The sequence below is a fragment of the Symsagittifera roscoffensis genome, chromosome 4, assembly GCF_963678635.1.
Source record: "Symsagittifera roscoffensis chromosome 4, txSymRosc1.1, whole genome shotgun sequence".
Lineage (NCBI taxonomy): Eukaryota > Metazoa > Xenacoelomorpha > Acoela > Convolutidae > Symsagittifera > Symsagittifera roscoffensis.
Genome location: NC_087065.1, coordinates 13,542,079 through 13,562,922, shown reverse-complemented (window position 1 = coordinate 13,562,922; position 20,844 = coordinate 13,542,079). Strand labels below are relative to the sequence as shown.

General features: G+C 35.6%; 2 protein-coding genes across 2 annotated transcripts in view; both read left to right on the top strand.

The window, feature by feature from the left end:
- The first annotated feature begins 2,314 nt into the window (after positions 1-2,314).
- On the top strand, positions 2,315-4,440 carry LOC134844459 (ATP-binding cassette sub-family F member 2-like). Its single transcript, XM_063861156.1, has one exon. It carries the CDS (start codon positions 2,376-2,378, stop codon positions 4,374-4,376), a length of 2,001 nt encoding a protein of 666 aa, XP_063717226.1. The 5' UTR covers positions 2,315-2,375; the 3' UTR covers positions 4,377-4,440.
- Positions 4,441-4,534: 94 nt separating this feature from the next.
- LOC134845237 (AT-rich interactive domain-containing protein 1B-like) overlaps positions 4,535-20,844 on the top strand; it is a 93,550-nt gene continuing 77,240 nt past the window's right edge. Inside the window, exon 1 of the mRNA XM_063862154.1 lies at positions 4,535-4,697. Within this exon, the coding sequence (XP_063718224.1) occupies positions 4,628-4,697 (70 nt within the window). The 5' untranslated portion in view covers positions 4,535-4,627. The remainder of the gene's footprint in view (positions 4,698-20,844) is intronic.

Sequence of the window (20,844 nt, the reverse complement as noted above, 5' to 3'; positions counted from 1 at the left end):
CTCTCAGGATTGATTAAAGACACCTGACTGGTTTGATAGGTGCCCTACTTAAGCTGTACTGGAAGAAATTTAAGCTGTATGAAGAAAGAAACAAATGCATTTGGAAGCTTGCATGTGACTGCGCGATGCACAATTGCAGAAGTAATATTATGATCTGAAACGAGTGTGGAGACAAAAAATCCCTAATACTACTACTGAAACATTCTCAGCAGCAAGTTGAATTCTTCAGTGTTACTGTTTTACTTAACTCTGTTGTTTAACAATTTCATGTTTTTTTTTGAAAAACGTTAAAATTAAAAAAATTTGGTTTTGTTAGACCCAGATTTGATTGATAAACCCATGTACCCATGGTAATATCAAACGGATTCTCTGATCATTTGCTAGGTTTTTTCCCCATTATAGCCCTCCAGCCTCCTAAAAAATAACTGTAGACCTCAAGCAGTGAATTTTGTATTTTAGGGGATCTACAAATTTCCGAGGGCCATGATGGGATAGACCCATTCGTTCTGTGTCTGTGTAAATATTTTGTTGAAATTCGAATTAAATGATGCGTAAAGCCAATTTTGAGAACATGATTTTTTTGAATAAAATTCTAATTTTGCGTTTAATTTTGTCCAATGCTGCAATTTCACGCTTGAGTAGTTTCAAGTGCAGTTTCATACTACTTATTTTCAGATTTGTTATATTTTCATCTCATGGCGACGTGTGCTATTTGCCTTGTTGGCTTCAGGGCTAGTTCAGATACTCCTATTGTTGCTTTGCAATGTGGACATGTTTTTGACAAGGAATGTCTTAATTCGTGGTTTTCGCATCACAATAGAAATGGTAGAAATTGTCCGACGTGCAGGAAGCTATCCTCTGCGTCCGGACAGAGAACCCTATTTATGCAGTTTGAATCAGGTGATGTAACGGTGGGTAAAGTAGAACAGGCAAAAGTGACCAGGCTGTCCGAACCCGTTTCTTCGTCAGCATCTCAAAGAATCGTTAGTGGCGGATCTGCCGATGAAATTGTCTTGCTACAAATACAATTGACTTCAGCTCAAAGTGCTCTTACGGAGGCACGAAACGCGCAAAACAATTTAGAATCTTTGAATACCGATCTGAAAAGACAGCTTGATGAAATGACTGCCAAACTCAGCGATGCCAAAAATGATAAAGAGCGTCTTAGATTGGTGAATCAAGATTTGAATGACCGAGTCCTGAATGCAGCGAATGAAAATAATCGTTTGAAAACTGCTAATAAGATTCTGCACTTAACGGGAAGTGCATTCGAAGACAAATTGCAGTCTTACGTTTCAAGTTTAGATTCTTCCGAACAAAAAATTGAAAGCTTAGTCACTATGCTCATAGCGCGCGACAATGAAATGAAGCAAGAAAAAAAGAAACTTAAAGAAGAGATGAGAAATGTGGCCAGGGTGAATCAAGAGTTGATTAACATGAAGGCAAGTAATCTGAAATTGGAAAAAGAAATGAGTAACTTGCAGGAAATTAAAAGATCTAGCTCATCTCGAGGAAGCGATGACAGTTTGATTGAAATAAGCAGTGACCCAGAAGATGCATCTCCCATTATCAATGCTAGAAGATCGAAGCGAACTTCTAAAGTAAGATGCAACTCACTTCATGATAGCCCATCGCCACCAATTATAAGTAGACGTCGCAAGGTCAATGTGGTCCACTTAGAGCCAGTGCAATTTTCGACTCCCAGTGCAATGCACAGACAGGGAATAAAAGTGCCTAAAAAGACAAGTTCTGGTGTGGGCAGAGTAAAAAGTGGGAGAAAGATATTGCGTTCTAGTGCAATAGTCAACAAATAAGCACAGTACTCAGTGTAAAACTGCTAAAACGCAATTGTTTTAGTGTACTGGAGAAAAGCTCATTTTGAAGCTCTAATTGAAAATTTTCGTGCAGTTTTTGTAAATTGTTTTTTAGCCGCACAGAAAAAATGATCTAAAGTGCATTTCTCAAAAATGAAACAAATTTCAAGTACTTACTGTTTTTTCCGGCTCAAAATTGTAAAAAAAATCCTCAGATTTAGGTGGCTCTCTGTTTGCCAGGAATGAAGACGTTTTATGATCAAGGTTTCATAGAGAAGCTAGTTTTGAAACTTATTTGGTTGCATAATTTTTTCCAGTATATAAGTATAATGTCTTAAAATTTTGATTTCGCAGCTCCTGTGATTGATTTGATTTTTGATTCTTTTGCAGTCATGGGTCAGTTTAAACTGTCTTTTAATTGAAATTTAAGTTTTCTTTTGAATATTTATAACGCGTTTGCAGTCCCAGTTTCAATTAATCTACTGTATTTTTTCAGGTTTTTATGCTCCTATTGTTGCCCGAGCCCGAATCTGTTTGACACCACAAATATTTATTGCAACCATGCCTTCAGATGCGGCTAAAAAGCGAAAGCAGCAGAAAGCTGCCGCTCAGAAAGTGAAACAACAAGTAACAACTAAGCCAGGAGCAGGTGCAGTCAGTGCGAACGGGGAAGGTCAAGAAGAGTTTCCTGAAAACTGCAACGGGCATGAAAATGGGGACGATATGAATGGTCAATCACCAGAAGGTAAAAAGGCTGATAACGATGATGGCTATTCTACCCTAAGCACACAAGGCAACCAAGACAGTGATTTAAGTTCAAATCTTTCGGAAAAGATGAAACTCGATTCAAACAGTCTGAAAGAGTCTGGGCGATCTGTGACTGGTGTGCTGAGCTCACATCCAGAAAATAGAGACCTGAAAATCATCCAGTTTTCGATCATTTTCCAGGGAATTGAAATTATAAATGACACTACCTTAGAGTTGAACACTGGCAATCGGTATGGGTTCATGGGAATGAACGGCTGCGGAAAGTCTACTGTGATGGATGTTATTGGGTGTCGTGAGATTCCGATTCCAGACCATATGGATATTTTCCACTTGACAGCGGAAATGGAAGCATCTGATAAAACTCCTCTGGAGTGTGTGTTGGAATGCGACGAAGAGAGACTTCGACTGGAGGATGAAGCAGCTCATGTCCAGGAGCTGTTGGCTATCGACGATGCAGACGCCACTCTAGTTCAAAGAATGAATGACATCTACGAACGTCTTGAGGAACTTGATGCTGCAAGTGCAGAAACAAATGCCGCTCGGATTCTGCATGGTCTGGGTTTCAATAAAGCTATGATGGCAAAGCAGCTAAAAGATTTCTCTGGAGGCTGGAGAATGAGAGTCGCTCTGGCTCGTGCTCTGTTTCTCAAACCGCACATTCTATTGTTGGACGAGCCTACCAATCATCTGGACCTAGAGGCGTGTGTCTGGCTTGAAGAAGAATTGAGGAACTACAAAAGAATTTTACTGCTAGTGTCGCATTCACAGGATTTCCTCAATGGTGTGTGCACCAATATGATTCTTTTGAGAAACAAAAAGCTACTCTACTACGGAGGAAATTACGACACATATATGCAGACAAGATGTGAATTAGAACAAAATCAAATGAAGAGATACAAAAAGGAGCAAGATCAAATCTCACACATGAAGAATTACGTAGCCAGGTTTGGGCACGGATCGGCAAAGCTCGCAAGACAAGCTCAGAGCAAAGAGAAAGTACTGAAGAAAATGGTTGACGGAGGACTGACAGAGAGAATCCAACTGGACAAGACGATATCTTTTTACTTCAAGGAAGTGTCCAAACTACCTCCTCCGGTGCTTCAAGTTCAAAGCGTATCATTTCAGTATAAAGAAGGTCTGCCCTGGATCTACAGAAATCTTGACTTTGGACTGGACCTGGAATCCAGAGTTGCTCTTGTGGGCCCAAACGGTGCTGGAAAAAGTACACTGATCAAACTCTTGGCAGGTGAATGCATCCCAACTGAAGGCCAAGTAAGACGTCACTCACACTTGAAAATTGGAAGGTATAATCAGCACGCCGTGGAAACTTTGGACATGGAAATGAGTTCGCTGGACTTTCTGATGAAAATGTTTCCCGAGATCAAGGAACGCGATGACATGAGAAAGATGGTTGGAAGGTATGGCATTACTGGAAAGAACCAATTGTGTCCAATTAAACATCTCTCCGATGGCCAAAGATGTCGTGTGGCTTTCGCTTACCTGGCAATGCAAGGACCCCATATGTTGATGTTGGACGAGCCCACGAATCATTTGGACATTGAGACTATCGATGCATTGGCTGAAGCGATCAATGATTTTGAAGGAGGCATGGTGCTCGTAAGTCACGATTTCAGACTCATCTCGCAAGTGGCAGAAGTGATTTGGGTGTGCGAGAACCAGAAAGTGACAGCCTGGGAAGGTGACATTTTGTCGTACAAGGAGACGCTCAAGAAACAGATATTGGCCGAAAACAAGCGAATGGCTTTGGGTAATAAGAGCGCAGATAAGAAATGAGAATTTAATTTGTTTCTCCGATGATTGAACGTTATTTGTGCATAAATTCAATTTAATTTCTCAAGTTTATTCGACCGAGTGATGCAAAATAGCTACTGACTATGTACAATGTTCGTTTCCTATAAAAACAGTTTTGTATTTGTTTTTTTTTCAGACAGGGATGTCTATATAAGATAAATTGCTGCCTAAACTGTAATAGTTAGGCCTTCTGGAATTTGTTGAGAAATCTGTTTTGAGAAAATTCTGTTCAAATGAGTGCCTGGGGACAAACAGACGGCGCGTCCAGCACAAGTGCCGGTGTCTGGAACAATTCTTCACATGGTGAGCTCAGATGATTTTATATCTAGGATAGTTATATATCCGTTATACCGACATAATTAATTTTTATTGCAAGCGAATGATAATTTGAACGCAATCGAATGCAAATATCCAAAATTTGCGATTCAATAGTTATCAATTCAAATCGAACAATTATGCCCAGTTTTGAGGTATAAACTCAAGAAATTGATGCTAAATCACTAATTTCAGCAAATTGCCTACAATTTTACTTGTATCCATTTGCCTATGATGGTCTTTCATTTGCTATAATGCTCTTTCACTGATTACTTTGATTGATCTAGTATCATAAAATTATCTATCTTTGTTTGAAAATTTGGTACCCCCACATGCCTTCTGACAATTGTCGAACAATATGGTATAGAACTTGTGTCGTTTCTGTCTTACTAGATTTTTCATAACTTGAATTGATGATAATCTTTACTTTTTTGCAAATAACTCATCTTGCATCATAAGTTTTTTTTCATCACCGGTACCCTCCACTTGCCATTGATAACGATTGGCGAACTATATGGTACCGATATAATATCGAGCATGTGATCGATTGTTAATAACTCGAAGTGATGATGCTCTTTCATTGATTACTTTGATTGATCTAGTATCATAAAATTATCTATCTTTATTTGAAAATTTGTTACCCCAACATGCCTTCTCACAATTGTCGAACTTATGGTATAGAACTTGTGTCGATCCTGTTTTATTTGATTTTTCATAACTTGAATTGATGATAATCTTTACTTGATTGCAAATAACTCATCTTGCATCATAAGTTTTTTTTCATCACCGGTACCCTCCACTTGCCATTGATAACGATTGGCGAACTATATGGTACCGATATAATATCGAGCATGTGATCGATTGTTAATAACTCGAAGTGATGATGCTCTTTCATTGATTACTTTGATTGATCTAGTATCATAAAATTATCTATCTTTATTTGAAAATTTGTTACCCCAACATGCCTTCTGACAATTGTCGAACTTATGATATAGAACTTGTGTCGATCCTGTTTTATTTGATTTTTCAGAATTTGAATTGATGATAATATTTACTTGATTGCTTATAACTCATCTTACATTATAAGTTTTTTTTTCATCACCGGTACCCTCCACTTGCCATTGATAACAATTGGCGAACTATATGGTACCGATAATATATCGAACATGTCGTAATCGATTGTTAAAAACTCGAACTGATTATGCTCTTTCATCGATTACTTCGATTGATGTAGCGTCATAAAATTATCTATCTATACTAAATTTAGATGCAAGTCACAGCTTTCTCCCATGTTTAAGCATAATAATTTTGCATGTTTAACGAAAGAATTTTGTCATGTTTGAGCTATATCATTTATTGCAATGCTTAAGAAAAATTTTCAATTACTTTTCCGCAAGGTCATTAATTTTTCATTATTTTTTTTCAAGGCCAAATTAAGTCTGTCTGTCTGTCTGTAGACCTGATTTTTTAATTAATTTGATTATGTCTGTCTACCCGCCGCCTGATTTTTCAACTTTCATCTATTATATTTTTAAATGCGGGCTTCACTATCTCGTCATATTAAAGCTTTTTAAACGTATTTTTTGCATGTTTAACGAAAGAATTTTTTGCACATTTAAGCTATATCGTATACTGCAATGGTTGTTTTTTTTTTCAATTTTCCAGTTTAAATTCAGTGTTTCTTTCAAGTTTGAAATTAGCAACCCAATAGTAGGATATTGTAAGAGTTTTCCCAGGTTTCGCAATTCTGGCCTCCATATTTGAATAAACAATCTTTTTAGTTTACGAGATAGGCAATTTTCGAGATTTTTCGAAAATTTCTTGAAAATTTTATTTTGAAAATTTCTCAATGTTTTAAATTCTCACCCTGTAGTTATTTGCTGTTAGGGTTTTCTCAGGGGTTGCCAATCTTGCCTCCAACTCTCACTTCTCAAATCCTTGTAGTTTTCGAGATATGACGTTTTTTATGATTTTTTCAGAAAATTTTCAAAAACTTAGATTTTGAAAATTTCCAAAACGTTGAAGATCTCAATCCTGTTGTTGGATATTGTGAGGGTACTCTCAAGGGACGCGAATCTTGCCTCTGAATATGGGTGCTCAAATTTGAGTAGTTTTTGAGATATGACGTTTTTTTTGCTTTAAAAATTTTTCAGAAAACTTAATATAAAAAACTTCACGAAACTTGAAATTTTCATCTCTGTAGCGAGGCTCTGTAAGAGTACTCACTAGTTTTGCCTCCCAATTTGACTGCTCAAATCCTTTTAGTTTTTCAGCTATGACGTTTTTTGTGCTTTTTTCACAAAAGTTTTCATGAAAATTAAATTAATTGTTTTTTCAAAGTTTGAATTTCCTAACCTGTTGTTGGGGGGCTGTCAGAGTAATCTCTGGGGTTGGAAGTTTGCCCTCCAGTTAAGAACACCCAAATCATTTTTTTAAAGAGATACGACAATTTTTGTGATTTTTTTGAAAATTTTCAGAAAACTCAATTTAAAAAATAATTCGTTAAAGTGAAATTCCCAACCCCGTAGTTGTGTACTTTCAAAGAGTGCGAATATTGCCATCAAAAAACACTGCTGAAACTTTTGTTGTTTTCAAGATGTGAACACCTTTTAGTTTTTAGAAAACTTAAGATGAATTTTCTCAAAATTTGAATTTTCCAACGTAGTAGTTGGGTACTGTAGAATAACTCTCAGGAGTTACAAATCTTGCGTCCAAATGCGACTGCTCAATTGCTTTCAGTTTCCCAGATGTGACGTTTCTTAGTTCATTTTAAATTTTTCGAAGAACTTCTAAAAAACTTCACAAAGTTTTTTGGTTTTTCAAAATATGTATTAAAAATTAAATAAAAAACTTTGCAAAGTTTGTAATTAGGAACCCTGTAATTGATTGCTGTCTGAGTACACTCAAAGAATACGTTTTTGAGATGTTGAAAATTCGAAGCACCGGAGGTGCGCTACACGCTAGTCTATCTTAATTTGAAAAGCTGTTCCCCGCATGCCTCCTGACAATGTCAATTTATATGGTATTGACGTTGTGTCGCGACTGGTGTAACTTGAAATCATGATGCTCTTTCTCTGATTATTTAAAATTCATCTGGCATCATAAATAAGGTTTTTTTTATTACTCCGGTACCCTCCACTTGCCTATGTTAACATTTAGCTAACTAAATAGTACCGATTTTATATCGAGCATGTCGTTATCTATTGGTAACAACTCGAAGAGATGATGCTCTATCATTGTTTACCTAAATTGATCTAGCATCATAAATTAACTATCTTTGTTTGAAAACCTGCTACCCCCACATGGCTCCTGACAATTGTAGAACTATATGGTATTGACGTTGTGTTGAGACAGTGGTATTTGATTTTTCATAAATTGAATTGACGATGCTCTTTCCTTCATTGCTAATAATGGAACTTGCATCATAAATGAGTTTTTTTAGTCACCGGTACCCTTCACTCGCCATTGGTAACAATTGGCGATTTATATGGTACCAATATTATATCGAGCATGTCGTAATCGATTGTTAAGAACATGAAGTGATGATGCTCTTTCGTTGATTACTTTGGTTGATGTAGCGTCTTAAAATGATCTATCTTCATTTGAAAAGCTTTTACCCCCACATGCCTCCTGAAAATGTCGAACTATATGGTATTGACGTTTTGTCGCGATTGGTGTTCATTTTTTTGTAACTTAAAACCATGATGCTCTTTCTCTGATTATTTAATTTTCATCTGGCATCATAAATCAGGTTTTTGTTTCATTACTCCGGTACCCTCCACTTGCCTATGTTAACAATTGACTAACTAAATAGTACCGATTTTATATCGAGCATGTCGTTATCTATTGTTAACAACTCGAAGAGATGATGCTCTATCATTGTTTACCTAAATTGATCTAGCATCGTAAATTAACTATCTTTGTTTGAAAACCTGCTACCCCCACATGGCTCCTGACAATTGTAGAACTATATGGTATTGACGTTGTGTTGAGACAGTGGTATTTGATTTTTCATAAATTGAATTGACGATGCTCTTTCCTTCATTGCTAATAATAGAACTTGCATCATAAATGAGTTTTTTTAGTCACCGGTACCCTTCACTCGCCATTGGTAACAATTGGCGATTTATATGGTACCGATATTATATCGAGCATGTCGTAATCGATTGTTAAGAACATGAAGTGATGATGCTCTTTCGTTGATTATTTTGGTTGATATAGCATCTTAAAATTATCTATCTTCATTTGAAAAGCTGTTACCCCCACATGCCTCCTGAAAATGTCGAACTATATGGTATTGACGTTTTGTCGCGACTGGTGTTCATTTTTTCGTAACTTGAAATCATGATGCTCTTTCTCTGATTATTTAAAATTCATCTGACATCATAAATAAGGTTTTTGTTTTATTACTCCGGTACCCTCCACTTGCCTATGTTAACAATTGGCTAACTAAATAGTGCAGATTTTATATCGAGCATGTCGATATATATTGTTGACAACTCGAAGAGATGATGCTCTATCATTGTTTACCTAAATTGATCTAGCATCATAAATTAACTATTTTCGTTTGAAAACCTGCTACCCCACATGGCTCCTGACAATTTTAGAACTACATGGTATTGAAGTTTTGTTGAGACAAAGGTATTTGATTTTTCATAAATTGAATTGACGATGCTCTTTCCTTAATTGCTAATAATGGATCTTGCATCATAAATGAGTTTTTTTAGTCACCGGTACCCTCCACTCGCCATTGGTAACAATTGGCGATTTATATGGTACCGATATTATATCGAGCATGTCGTAATCGATTGTTAAGAACTTGAAGTGATGATGCTCTTTCGTTGATTACTTTGGTTGATGTAGCATCTTAAAATAATCTATCTTCATTTGAAAAGCTGTTACCACCACATGCCTCCTGAAAATGTCGAACTAAATGGTATTGACGTTGTCGCGACTGGTGTTCTTTTTTTCGTAACTTGAAATCATGATGCTCTTTCTCTGATTATTCAAATTTCATCTGGCATCATAAACAAGGTTTTTGTTTCATTACTCCGGTACCCTCCACTTGCCTGTTAACAATTGGCTAAGTAAATAATACCGATTTTATATCGAGCATGTCGTTATCTATTGTTAACAACTCGAAGAGATGATGCTCTATCATTGTTTACCTTAATTGATCTAGCATCATAAATTAACTATCTTTGTTAGAAAACCTGCTACCCCCACATGGCTCCTGACAATTGTAGAACTATATGGTATTGACGTTTTGATTAGACAGTGGTATTTGATTTTCATAAATTCCATTGACGATGCTCTTTCCTTAATTGCTAATAATGGATCTTGCATCATAAATGAATTTTTTTAGTCACCGGTAACCTCCACTCGCCATTGGTAACAATTGGCGAGTTATATGGTACCGATATTATATCGAGCATGTCGTAATCGATTGTTAAGAACATGAAGTGATGTTGCTCTTTCGTTGATTATTTTGGTTGATATAGCATCTTAAAATTATCTATCTTCATTTGAAAATCTGTTACCCCCACATGCCTCCTGAAAATGTCGAACTATATGGTATTGACGTTTTATCGCTACTGCTGTTCATTTTTTCGTTACTTGAAATCATGATGCTCTTTCTCTGATTATTTAAAATTCATCTGGCATAATAAGTAAGGTTTTTGTTTTATTACTCCGGTACCCTCCACTTGCCTATATTAACAATTGGCTAACTAAATAGTACCGATTTTTTTTATCGAGCATGTCGTTATCTATTGTTGACAACTCGAAGAGATGATGCTCTATCATTGTTTACCTAAATTGATCTAGCATCATAAATTAACTATTTTTGTTTGAAAACCTGCTACCCCACATGGCGCTTGACAATTTTAGAACTATATGGTATTGACGTTTTGTTGAGACAGTGGTATTTGATTTTTTATAAATTGAATTGACGATGCTCTTTCCTTAATTGCTAATAATGGATCTTGCATCATAAGTGAGTTTTTTTTAGTCACCGGTACCCTCCACTCGCCATTGGTAACAATTGGCGGTTTATATGGTACCTATATTATATCGAGCATGTCGTAATCGATTGTTAAGAACTTTAAGTGATGATGCTCTTTCGTTGATTACTTTGGTTGATGTATTATCTTAAAATTATCTATCTTCATTTGAAAAGCTGTTACCCCCACATGCCTCCTGAAAATGTCGAACTAAATGGTATTGACGTTGTGTCGCGACTGGTGTTCATTTCTTCGTAACTTGAAATCATGATGCTCTTTCTCTGATTATTTAAATTTCATCTGGCATCATGAATAAGGTTTTTGTTTTATTACTCCGGTACCCTCCACTTGCCTATGTTAACAATTGGCTAAGTAAATAGTACCGATTTTATATCGAGCATGTCGTTATCTATTGTTAACAACTCGAAGAGATGATGCTCTATCATTGTTTACCTTAATTGATCTAGCATCATAAGTTTACTATCTTTGTTCGAAAACCTGCTACCCCCACATGGCTCCTGACAATTGTAGAACTATATGGTATTGACGTTTTGATTAGACAGCGGTATTTGATTTTCATAAATTCAATTGACGATGCTCTTTCCTTAATTGCTAATAATGGATCTTGCATCATGAATGAGTTTTTTTAGTCACCGGTAACCTCCACTCGCCATTGGTAACAATTGGCGATTTATATGGTACCGATATTATATCGAGCACGTCGTAATCGATTGTTAAGAACTTGAAGTGATGATGCTCTTTCGTTGATTACTTTGGTTGATGTATTATCTTAAAATTATCTATCTTCATTTGAAAAGCTGTTACCCCCACATGCCTCCTGAAAATGTCGAACTAAATGGTATTGACGTTGTGTCGCGACTGGTATTCATTTTTTCGTAACTTGAAATCATGATGCTCTTTCTCTGATTATTTAAATTTCATCTGGCATCATGAATAAGGTTTTTGTTTTATTACTCCGGTACCCTCCACTTGCCTATGTTAACAATTGGCTAAGTAAATAGTACCGATTTTATATCGAGCATGTCGTTATCTATTGTTAACAACTCGAAAAGATGATGCTCTATCATTGTTTACCTTAATTGATCTAGCATCATAAATTAACTATCTTTGTTTGAAAACCTGCTACCCCCACATGGCTCCTGACAATTGTAGAACTATATGGTATTGACGTTTTGATTAGACAGTGGTATTTGATTTTCATAAATTCAATTGACGATTCTCTATCCTTAATTGCTAATAATGGATCTTGCATGATAAATGAGTTTTTTTTAGTCACCGGTACCCTCCACTCGCCATTGGTAACAATTGGCGGTTTATATGGTACCTATATTATATCGAGCATGTCGTAATCGATTGTTAAGAACTTGAAATGATGATGCTCTTTCGTTGACTACTTTGGTTGATGTAGCATCTTAAAATTATCTATCTTCATTTGAAAAGCTGTTACCACCACATGCCTCCTGAAAATGTCGAACTATATAGTATTGACGTTGTGTCGCGACTGGTGTTCATTTTTTCGTAACTTGAAATCATGATGCTCTTTCTCTGATTATTTAAAATTCATCTGGCATAATAAATAAGGTTTTTGTTTTATTACTCCGGTACCCTCCACTTGCCTATATTAACAATTGGCTAACTAAATAGTACCGATTTTTTTTTATCGAGCATGTCGTTATCTATTGTTGACAACTCGAAAAGATGATGCTCTATCATTGTTTACCTAAATTGATCTAGCATCATAAATTAACTATTTTTGTTTGAAAACCTGCTACCCCACATGGCGCCTGACAATTTTAGAACTATATGGTATTGACGTTTTGTTGAGACAGTGGTATTTGATTTTTTATAAATTGAATTGACGATGCTCTTTCCTTAATTGCTAATAATGGATCTTGCATCATAAGTGAGTTTTTTTTAGTCACCGGTACCCTCCACTCGCCATTGGTAACAATTGGCGGTTTATATGGTACCTATATTATATCGAGCATGTCGTAATCGATTGTTAAGAACTTTAAGTGATGATGCTCTTTCGTTGATTACTTTGGTTGATGTATTATCTTAAAATTATCTATCTTCATTTGAAAAGCTGTTACCCCCACTTGCCTCCTGAAAATGTCGAACTAAATGGTATTGACGTTGTGTCGCGACTGGTGTTCATTTCTTCGTAACTTGAAATCATGATGCTCTTTCTCTGATTATTTAAATTTCATCTGGCATCATGAATAAGGTTTTTGTTTTATTACTCCGGTACCCTCCACTTGCCTATGTTAACAATTGGCTAAGTAAATAGTACCGATTTTATATCGAGCATGTCGTTATCTATTAACAACTCGAAGAGATGATGCTCTATCATTGTTTACCTTAATTGATCTAGCATCATAAATTTACTATCTTTGTTCGAAAACCTGCTACCCCCACATGGCTCCTGACAATTGTAGAACTATATGGTATTGACGTTTTGATTAGACAGTGGTATTTGATTTTTTATAAATTGAATTGACGATGCTCTTTCCTTAATTGCTAATAATGGATCTTGCATGATAAATGAGTTTTTTTAGTCACCGGTAACCTCCATTCGCCATTGGTAACAATTGGCGATTTATATGGTACCGATATTATATCGAGCATGTCGTAATCGATTGTTAAGAATTTGAAGTGATGATTTTCTTTCGTTGATTACTTGGTTGATGTAGCATCTTAAAATTATCTATCTTCATTTGAAAAGCTGTTACCCCCACATGCCTCCTGAAAATTTCGAACTTTATAGTATTGACGTTGTGTCGCGACTGGTGTTCATTTTTTCGTAACTTGAAATCATGATGCTCTTTCTCTGATTATTTAAATTTCATCTGGCATCATGAATAAGGTTTTTGTTTTATTACTCCGGTACCCTCCACTTGCCTATGTTAACAATTGGCTAAGTAAATAGTACCGATTTTATATCGAGCATGTCGTTATCTATTGTTAACAACTCGAAAAGATGATGCTCTATCATTGTTTACCTTAATTGATCTAGCATCATAAATTAACTATCTTTGTTTGAAAACCTGCTACCCCCACATGGCTCCTGACAATTGTAGAACTATATGGTATTGACGTTTTGATTAGACAGCGGTATTTGATTTTCATAAATTCAATTGACGATGCTCTTTCCTTAATTGCTAATAATGGATCTTGCATCATGAATGAGTTTTTTTAGTCACCGGTAACCTCCACTCGCCATTGGTAACAATTGGCGATTTATATGGTACCGATATTATATCGAGCACGTCGTAATCGATTGTTAAGAACTTGAAGTGATGATGCTCTTTCGTTGATTACTTTGGTTGATGTATTATCTTAAAATTATCTATCTTCATTTGAAAAGCTGTTACCCCCACATGCCTCCTGAAAATGTCGAACTAAATGGTATTGACGTTGTGTCGCGACTGGTATTCATTTTTTCGTAACTTGAAATCATGATGCTCTTTCTCTGATTATTTAAATTTCATCTGGCATCATGAATAAGGTTTTTGTTTTATTACTCCGGTACCCTCCACTTGCCTATGTTAACAATTGGCTAAGTAAATAGTACCGATTTTATATCGAGCATGTCGTTATCTATTGTTAACAACTCGAAAAGATGATGCTCTATCATTGTTTACCTTAATTGATCTAGCATCATAAATTAACTATCTTTGTTTGAAAACCTGCTACCCCCACATGGCTCCTGACAATTGTAGAACTATATGGTATTGACGTTTTGATTAGACAGTGGTATTTGATTTTCATAAATTCAATTGACGATGCTCTTTCCTTAATTGCTAATAATGGATCTTGCATCATAAATGAGTTTTTTTAGTCACCGGTAACCTCCATTCACCATTGGTAACAATTGGCGATTTATATGGTACCGATATTATATCGAGCATGTCGTAATCGATTGTTAAGAACTTGAAGTGATGATGCTCTTTCGTTGATCACTTGGTTGATGTAGCATCTTAAAATTATCTATCTTCATTTGAAAAGCTGCTACCCCCACATGCCTCCTGAAAATTTCGAACTATATGGTATTGACGTTGTGTCGCGACTGGTGTTCATTTTTTCGTAACTTGAAATCATGATGCTCTTTCTCTGATTATTTAAAATTCATCTGGCATCATACATAAGGTTTTTGATTTATTACTCCGGTACCCTCCACTTGCCATGTTAACAATTGGCTAACTAAATAGTACCGATTTTATATCGAGCATGTCGTTATCTATTGTTAACAACTCGACGAGATGATGCTCCATCATTGTTTTCCTAAATTGATCTAGCATCATAAATTAACTATCTTTGTTTGAAAACCTGCTACCCCCACATGGCTCCTGACAATTGTAGAACTATATGGTATTGACGTTGTGTTGAGACAGTGGTGTTTGATTTTTCATAAATTGAATTGACGATGCTCTTTCCTTAATTGCTAAAAATGGAACTTGCATCATAAATGAGTTTTTTTTAGTCACCGGTACCCTACACACGCCATTGGAAACAATTGGCGATTTATATGGTACCGATATTATATCGAGCATGTCGTAATCGATTGTTAAGAACTTGAAATGATGATGCTCTTTCGTTGACTACTTTGGTTGATGTAGCATCTTAAAATTATCTATCTTCATTTGAAAAGCTGTTACCCCCACATGCCTCCTGAAGTGTCGAACTATATAGTATTGACGTTGTGTCGCGACTGGTGTTCATTTTTTCGTAACTTGAAATCATGATGCTCTTTCTCTGATGATTTAAAATTCATCTGGCATCATAAATAAGGTTTATGTTTTATTACTCCGGTACCCTCCACTTGCCTATGTTAAAAATTGGCTAACTAAATAGTACCGATTTTATATCGAGCGTGTCGTTATCTATTGTTAACAACTCGAAGAGATGATGCTCTATCATTGTTTACCTAAATTGATCTAGCATCATAAATTAAATATCTTTGTTTGAAAAGCTGCTACACCCACATGGCTCCTGACAATTGTAGAACTATATGGTATTGACGTTGTGTTGAGACAGTGGTATTTGATTTTTTATAAATTGAATTGACAATGCTCTTTCCCTAGTTGCTAATTGTGGATCTTGCATCATAAAATGAGTTTTTTTTAGTCACCGGTACCCTCCACTCGCTATTGGTATTTATTGGTGAACTATATGGTACCGATCTTATATCGAGCCTGTTAACGATTTTTAAGAACTTGAAGTGATGATGCTCTTTAATTGATTACTTTGGTTGATGTAGCATCATAAAATTATCTATCTTCATTTGAAAAGCTGTTATCCCCACATGCCTCATGAAACTGTCGAACTATATGGTTTTGACGTTGTGTCGCGACTGGTGTTCATTTTTTTGTAACTTGAAATCATGATACTCTTTCTCTGATTATTTAAAATTCATCTGGCATCATAAATAAGGTTTTTGTTTTAATACTCCGGTACCCTCCACTTGCCTATGTTAAAAATTGGCTAACTAAATAGTACCGATTTTATATCGAGCGTGTCGTTATCTATTGTTAATAACTCGAAGAGATGATGCTCTATCATTGTTTACTTAAATTGATCTAGCATCATAAATTAACTATCTTTGTTTGAAAACCTGCTACCCCCACATGGTCCCTGACAATTGTAGAACTATATGGTATTGACGTTTTGTTGAGACAGTGGTATTTGATTTTTCATAAATTGAATTGACGATGCTCTTTCCTTAATTGCTAATAATGGATCTTGCATCATAAATGAGTTTTTTTTAGTCACCGGTACACTCCACTCGCCATTGGTAACAGTTAGCGATTTGTATGGTACCGATATTATATCGAGCATGTCGTAATCGATTGTTAAGAACTTGAAATGATGATGCTCTTTCGTTGATTAAATTGGTTGATGTAGCATCTTAAAATTATCTATCTTCATTTGAAAAGCTGTTACCCCCACATGCCTCCTGAAAATGTCGAACTAAATAGTTTTGACGTTGTGTCGCGACTGGTCTTCGTTTTTTCGTAACTTGAAATCATGATGCTCTTTCTCTGATGATTTAAATTTCATCTGGCATCATGAATAAGGTTTTTGTTTTATTACTCCGGTACCCTCCACTTGCCTATGTTAAAAATTGGCTTACTAAATAGTACCAATTTTATATCGAGCGTGTCGTTATCTATTGTCAACAACTCGAAGAGATGATGCTCTATCATTGTTTACCTAAATTGATCCAGCATCATAATTTAACTATCTTTGTTTGAAAAGCTGCTACCCCTACATGGCTCCTGACAATTGTAGAACTATATGGTATTGACGTTGTGTTGAGACAGTGGTATTTGATTTTTCATAAATTGAATTGGCAATACTCTTTCCTTAATTGATAATTTTGGATCTTGCATCATAAAATGAGTTTTTTAGTCACCGGTACACTCCACTCGCCATTGGTATTAATTGGCGAACTATATGGTACCGATCGTATATCGAGAATGTAATCGATTGTTAAGAACTTGATGTGATGATGCTCTTTCCTTGATTACTTTGGTTGATGTAGCATCATAAAATTATCTATCTTCATTTGAAAAGCTGTTACCCCCAAATGCCTCATGAAAATGTCGAACTATATAGTTTTGACGTTGTGTCGCGACTGGTGTTCATTTTTTTGTAACTTGAAATCATGATGCTCTTTCTCTGATGATTTAAAATTCATCTAGCATCATCAATAAGGTTCTTGTTCTATTACTACGGTACCCCGCACTTGCCTATGTTGATAATTGGCTAATTAAATAGTACCGATTTTATATCGAGCATGTTATCTATTGTTAATAACTCGGAGATGATGCTCTATCATTGTTTACTTAAATTGATCTAGCATCATAAATTAACTATACAGTTTTGACGTTGTGTCGCGACTGGTCTTCGTTCTTTCGTAACTTGAAATCATGATGCTCTTTCTCTGATGATTTAAATTTCATCTGGCATCATGAATAAGGTTTTTGTTTTATTACTCCGGTACCCTCCACTTGCCTATGTTAAAAATTGGCTTACTAAATAGTACCAATTTTATATCGAGCGTGTCGTTATCTATTGTCAACAACTCGAAGAGATGATGCTCTATCATTGTTTACCTAAATTGATCCAGCATCATAATTTAACTATCTTTGTTTGAAAACCTGCTACCCCCACATGGCCCCTGACAATTGTAGAACTATATGGTATTGACGTTTTGTTGAGACAGTGGTATTTGATTTTTCATAAATTGAATTGACGATGCTCTTTCCTTAATTGCTAATAATGGATCTTGCATCATAAATGAGTTTTTTTAGTCACTGGTACACTTCACTCGCCATTGGTAATAGTTGGCGATTTGTATGGTACCGATCTTATATCGAGCATGTCGTAATCGATTGTTAAGAACTTGAAGTGATGATGCTCTTTCGTTGATTACTTTGGTTGATGTAGCATCTTAAAATTATCTATCTTCATTTGAAAAGCTGTTACCCCCAAATGCCTCATGAAAATGTCGAACTATATAGTTTTGACGTTGTGTCGCGACTGGTGTTCATTTTTTTGTAACTTGAAATCATGATGCTCTTTCTCTGATGATTTAAAATTCATCTAGCATCATAAATAAGGTTCTTGTTCTATTACTACGGTACCCTCCACTTGCATATGTTAAAAATTGGCTTACTAAATAGTACCAATTTTATATCGAGCATGTTATCTATTGTTAATAACTCGGAGATGATGCTCTATCATTGTTTACTTAAATTGATCTAGCATCATAAATTAACTATATAGTTTTGACGTTGTGTCGCGACTGGTCTTCGTTCTTTCGTAACTTGAAATCATGATGCTCTTTCTCTGATGATTTAAATTTCATCTGGCATCATGAATAAGGTTTTTGTTTTATTACTCCGGTACCCTCCACTTGCATATGTTAAAAATTGGCTTACTAAATAGTACCAATTTTATATCGAGCGTGTCGTTATCTATTGTCAACAACTCGAAGAGATGATGCTCTATCATTGTTTACCTAAATTGATCCAGCATCATAATTTAACTATCTTTGTTTGAAAACCTGCTACCCCCACATGGCCCCTGACAATTGTAGAACTATATGGTATTGACGTTTTGTTGAGACAGTGGTATTTGATTTTTCATAAATTGAATTGACGATGCTCTTTCCTTAATTGCTAATAATGGATCTTGCATCATAAATGAGTTTTTTTAGTCACTGGTACACTCCACTCGCCATTGGTAAAAGTTGGCGATTTGTATGGTACCGATCTTATATCGAGCATGTCGTAATCGATTGTTAAGAACTTGAAGTGATGATGCTCTTTCGTTGATTACTTTGGTTGATGTAGCATCTTAAAATTATCTATCTTCATTTGAAAAGCTGTTACCCCCAAATGCCTCATGAAAATGTCGAACTATATAGTTTTGACGTTGTGTCGCGACTGGTGTTCATTTTTTCGTAACTTGAAATCATGATGCTCTTTCTCTGATGATTTAAAATTCATCTAGCATCATCAATAAGGTTCTTGTTCTATTACTACGGTACCCCGCACTTGCCTATGTTGATAATTGGCTAACTAAATAGTACCGATTTTATATCGAGCATGTTATCTATTGTTAATAACTCGGAGATGATGCTCTATCATTGTTTACTTAAATTGATCTAGCATCATAAATTAACTATACAGTTTTGACGTTGTGTCGCGACTGGTCTTCGTTCTTTCGTAACTTGAAATCATGATGCTCTTTCTCTGATGATTTAAATTTCATCTGGCATCATGAATAAGGTTTTTGTTTTATTACTCCGGTACGCTCCACTTGCCTATGTTAAAAATTGGCTTACTAAATAGTACCAATTTTATATCGAGCGTGTCGTTATCTATTGTCAACAACTCGAAGAGATGATGCTCTATCATTGTTTACCTAAATTGATCCAGCATCATAATTTAACTATCTTTGTTTGAAAACCTGCTACCCCCACATGGCCCCTGACAATTGTAGAACTATATGGTATTGACGTTTTGTTGAGACAGTGGTATTTGATTTTTCATAAATTGAATTGACGATGCTCTTTCCTTAATTGCTAATAATGGATCTTGCATCATAAATGAGTTTTTTTAGTCACTGGTACACTTCACTCGCCATTGGTAATAGTTGGCGATTTGTATGGTACCGATCTTATATCGAGCATGTCGTAATCGATTGTTAAGAACTTGAAGTGATGATGCTCTTTCGTTGATTACTTTGGTTGATGTAGCATCTTAAAATTATCTATCTTCATTTGAAAAGCTGTTACCCCCAAATGCCTCATGAAAATGTCGAACTATATAGTTTTGACGTTGTGTCGCGACTGGTGTTCATTTTTTCGTAACTTGAAATCATGATGCTCTTTCTCTGATGATTTAAAATTCATCTAGCATCATAAATAAGGTTCTTGTTCTATTACTACGGTACCCTCCACTTGCATATGTTAAAAATTGGCTTACTAAATAGTACCAATTTTATATCGAGCATGTTATCTATTGTTAATAACTCGGAGATGATGCTCTATCATTGTTTTACTTAAATTGATCTAGCATCATAAATTAACTATATAGTTTTGACGTTGTGTCGCGACTGGTCTTCGTTCTTTCGTAACTTGAAATCATGATGCTCTTTCTCTGATGATTTAAATTTCATCTGGCATCATGAATAATGTTTTTGTTTTATTACTCCGGTACCCTCCACTTGCATATGTTAAAAATTGGCTTACTAAATAGTACCAATTTTATATCGAGCGTGTCGTTATCTATTGTCAACAACTCGAAGAGATGATGCTCTATCATTGTTTACCTAAATTGATCCAGCATCATAATTTAACTATCTTTGTTTGAAAACCTGCTACCCCCACATGGCCCCTGACAATTGTAGAACTATATGGTATTGACGTTTTGTTGAGACAGTGGTATTTGATTTTTCATAAATTGAATTGACGATGCTCTTTCCTTAATTGCTAATAATGGATCTTGCATCATAAATGAGTTTTTTTAGTCACTGGTACACTCCACTCGCCATTGGTAAAAGTTGGCGATTTGTATGGTACCGATCTTATATCGAGCATG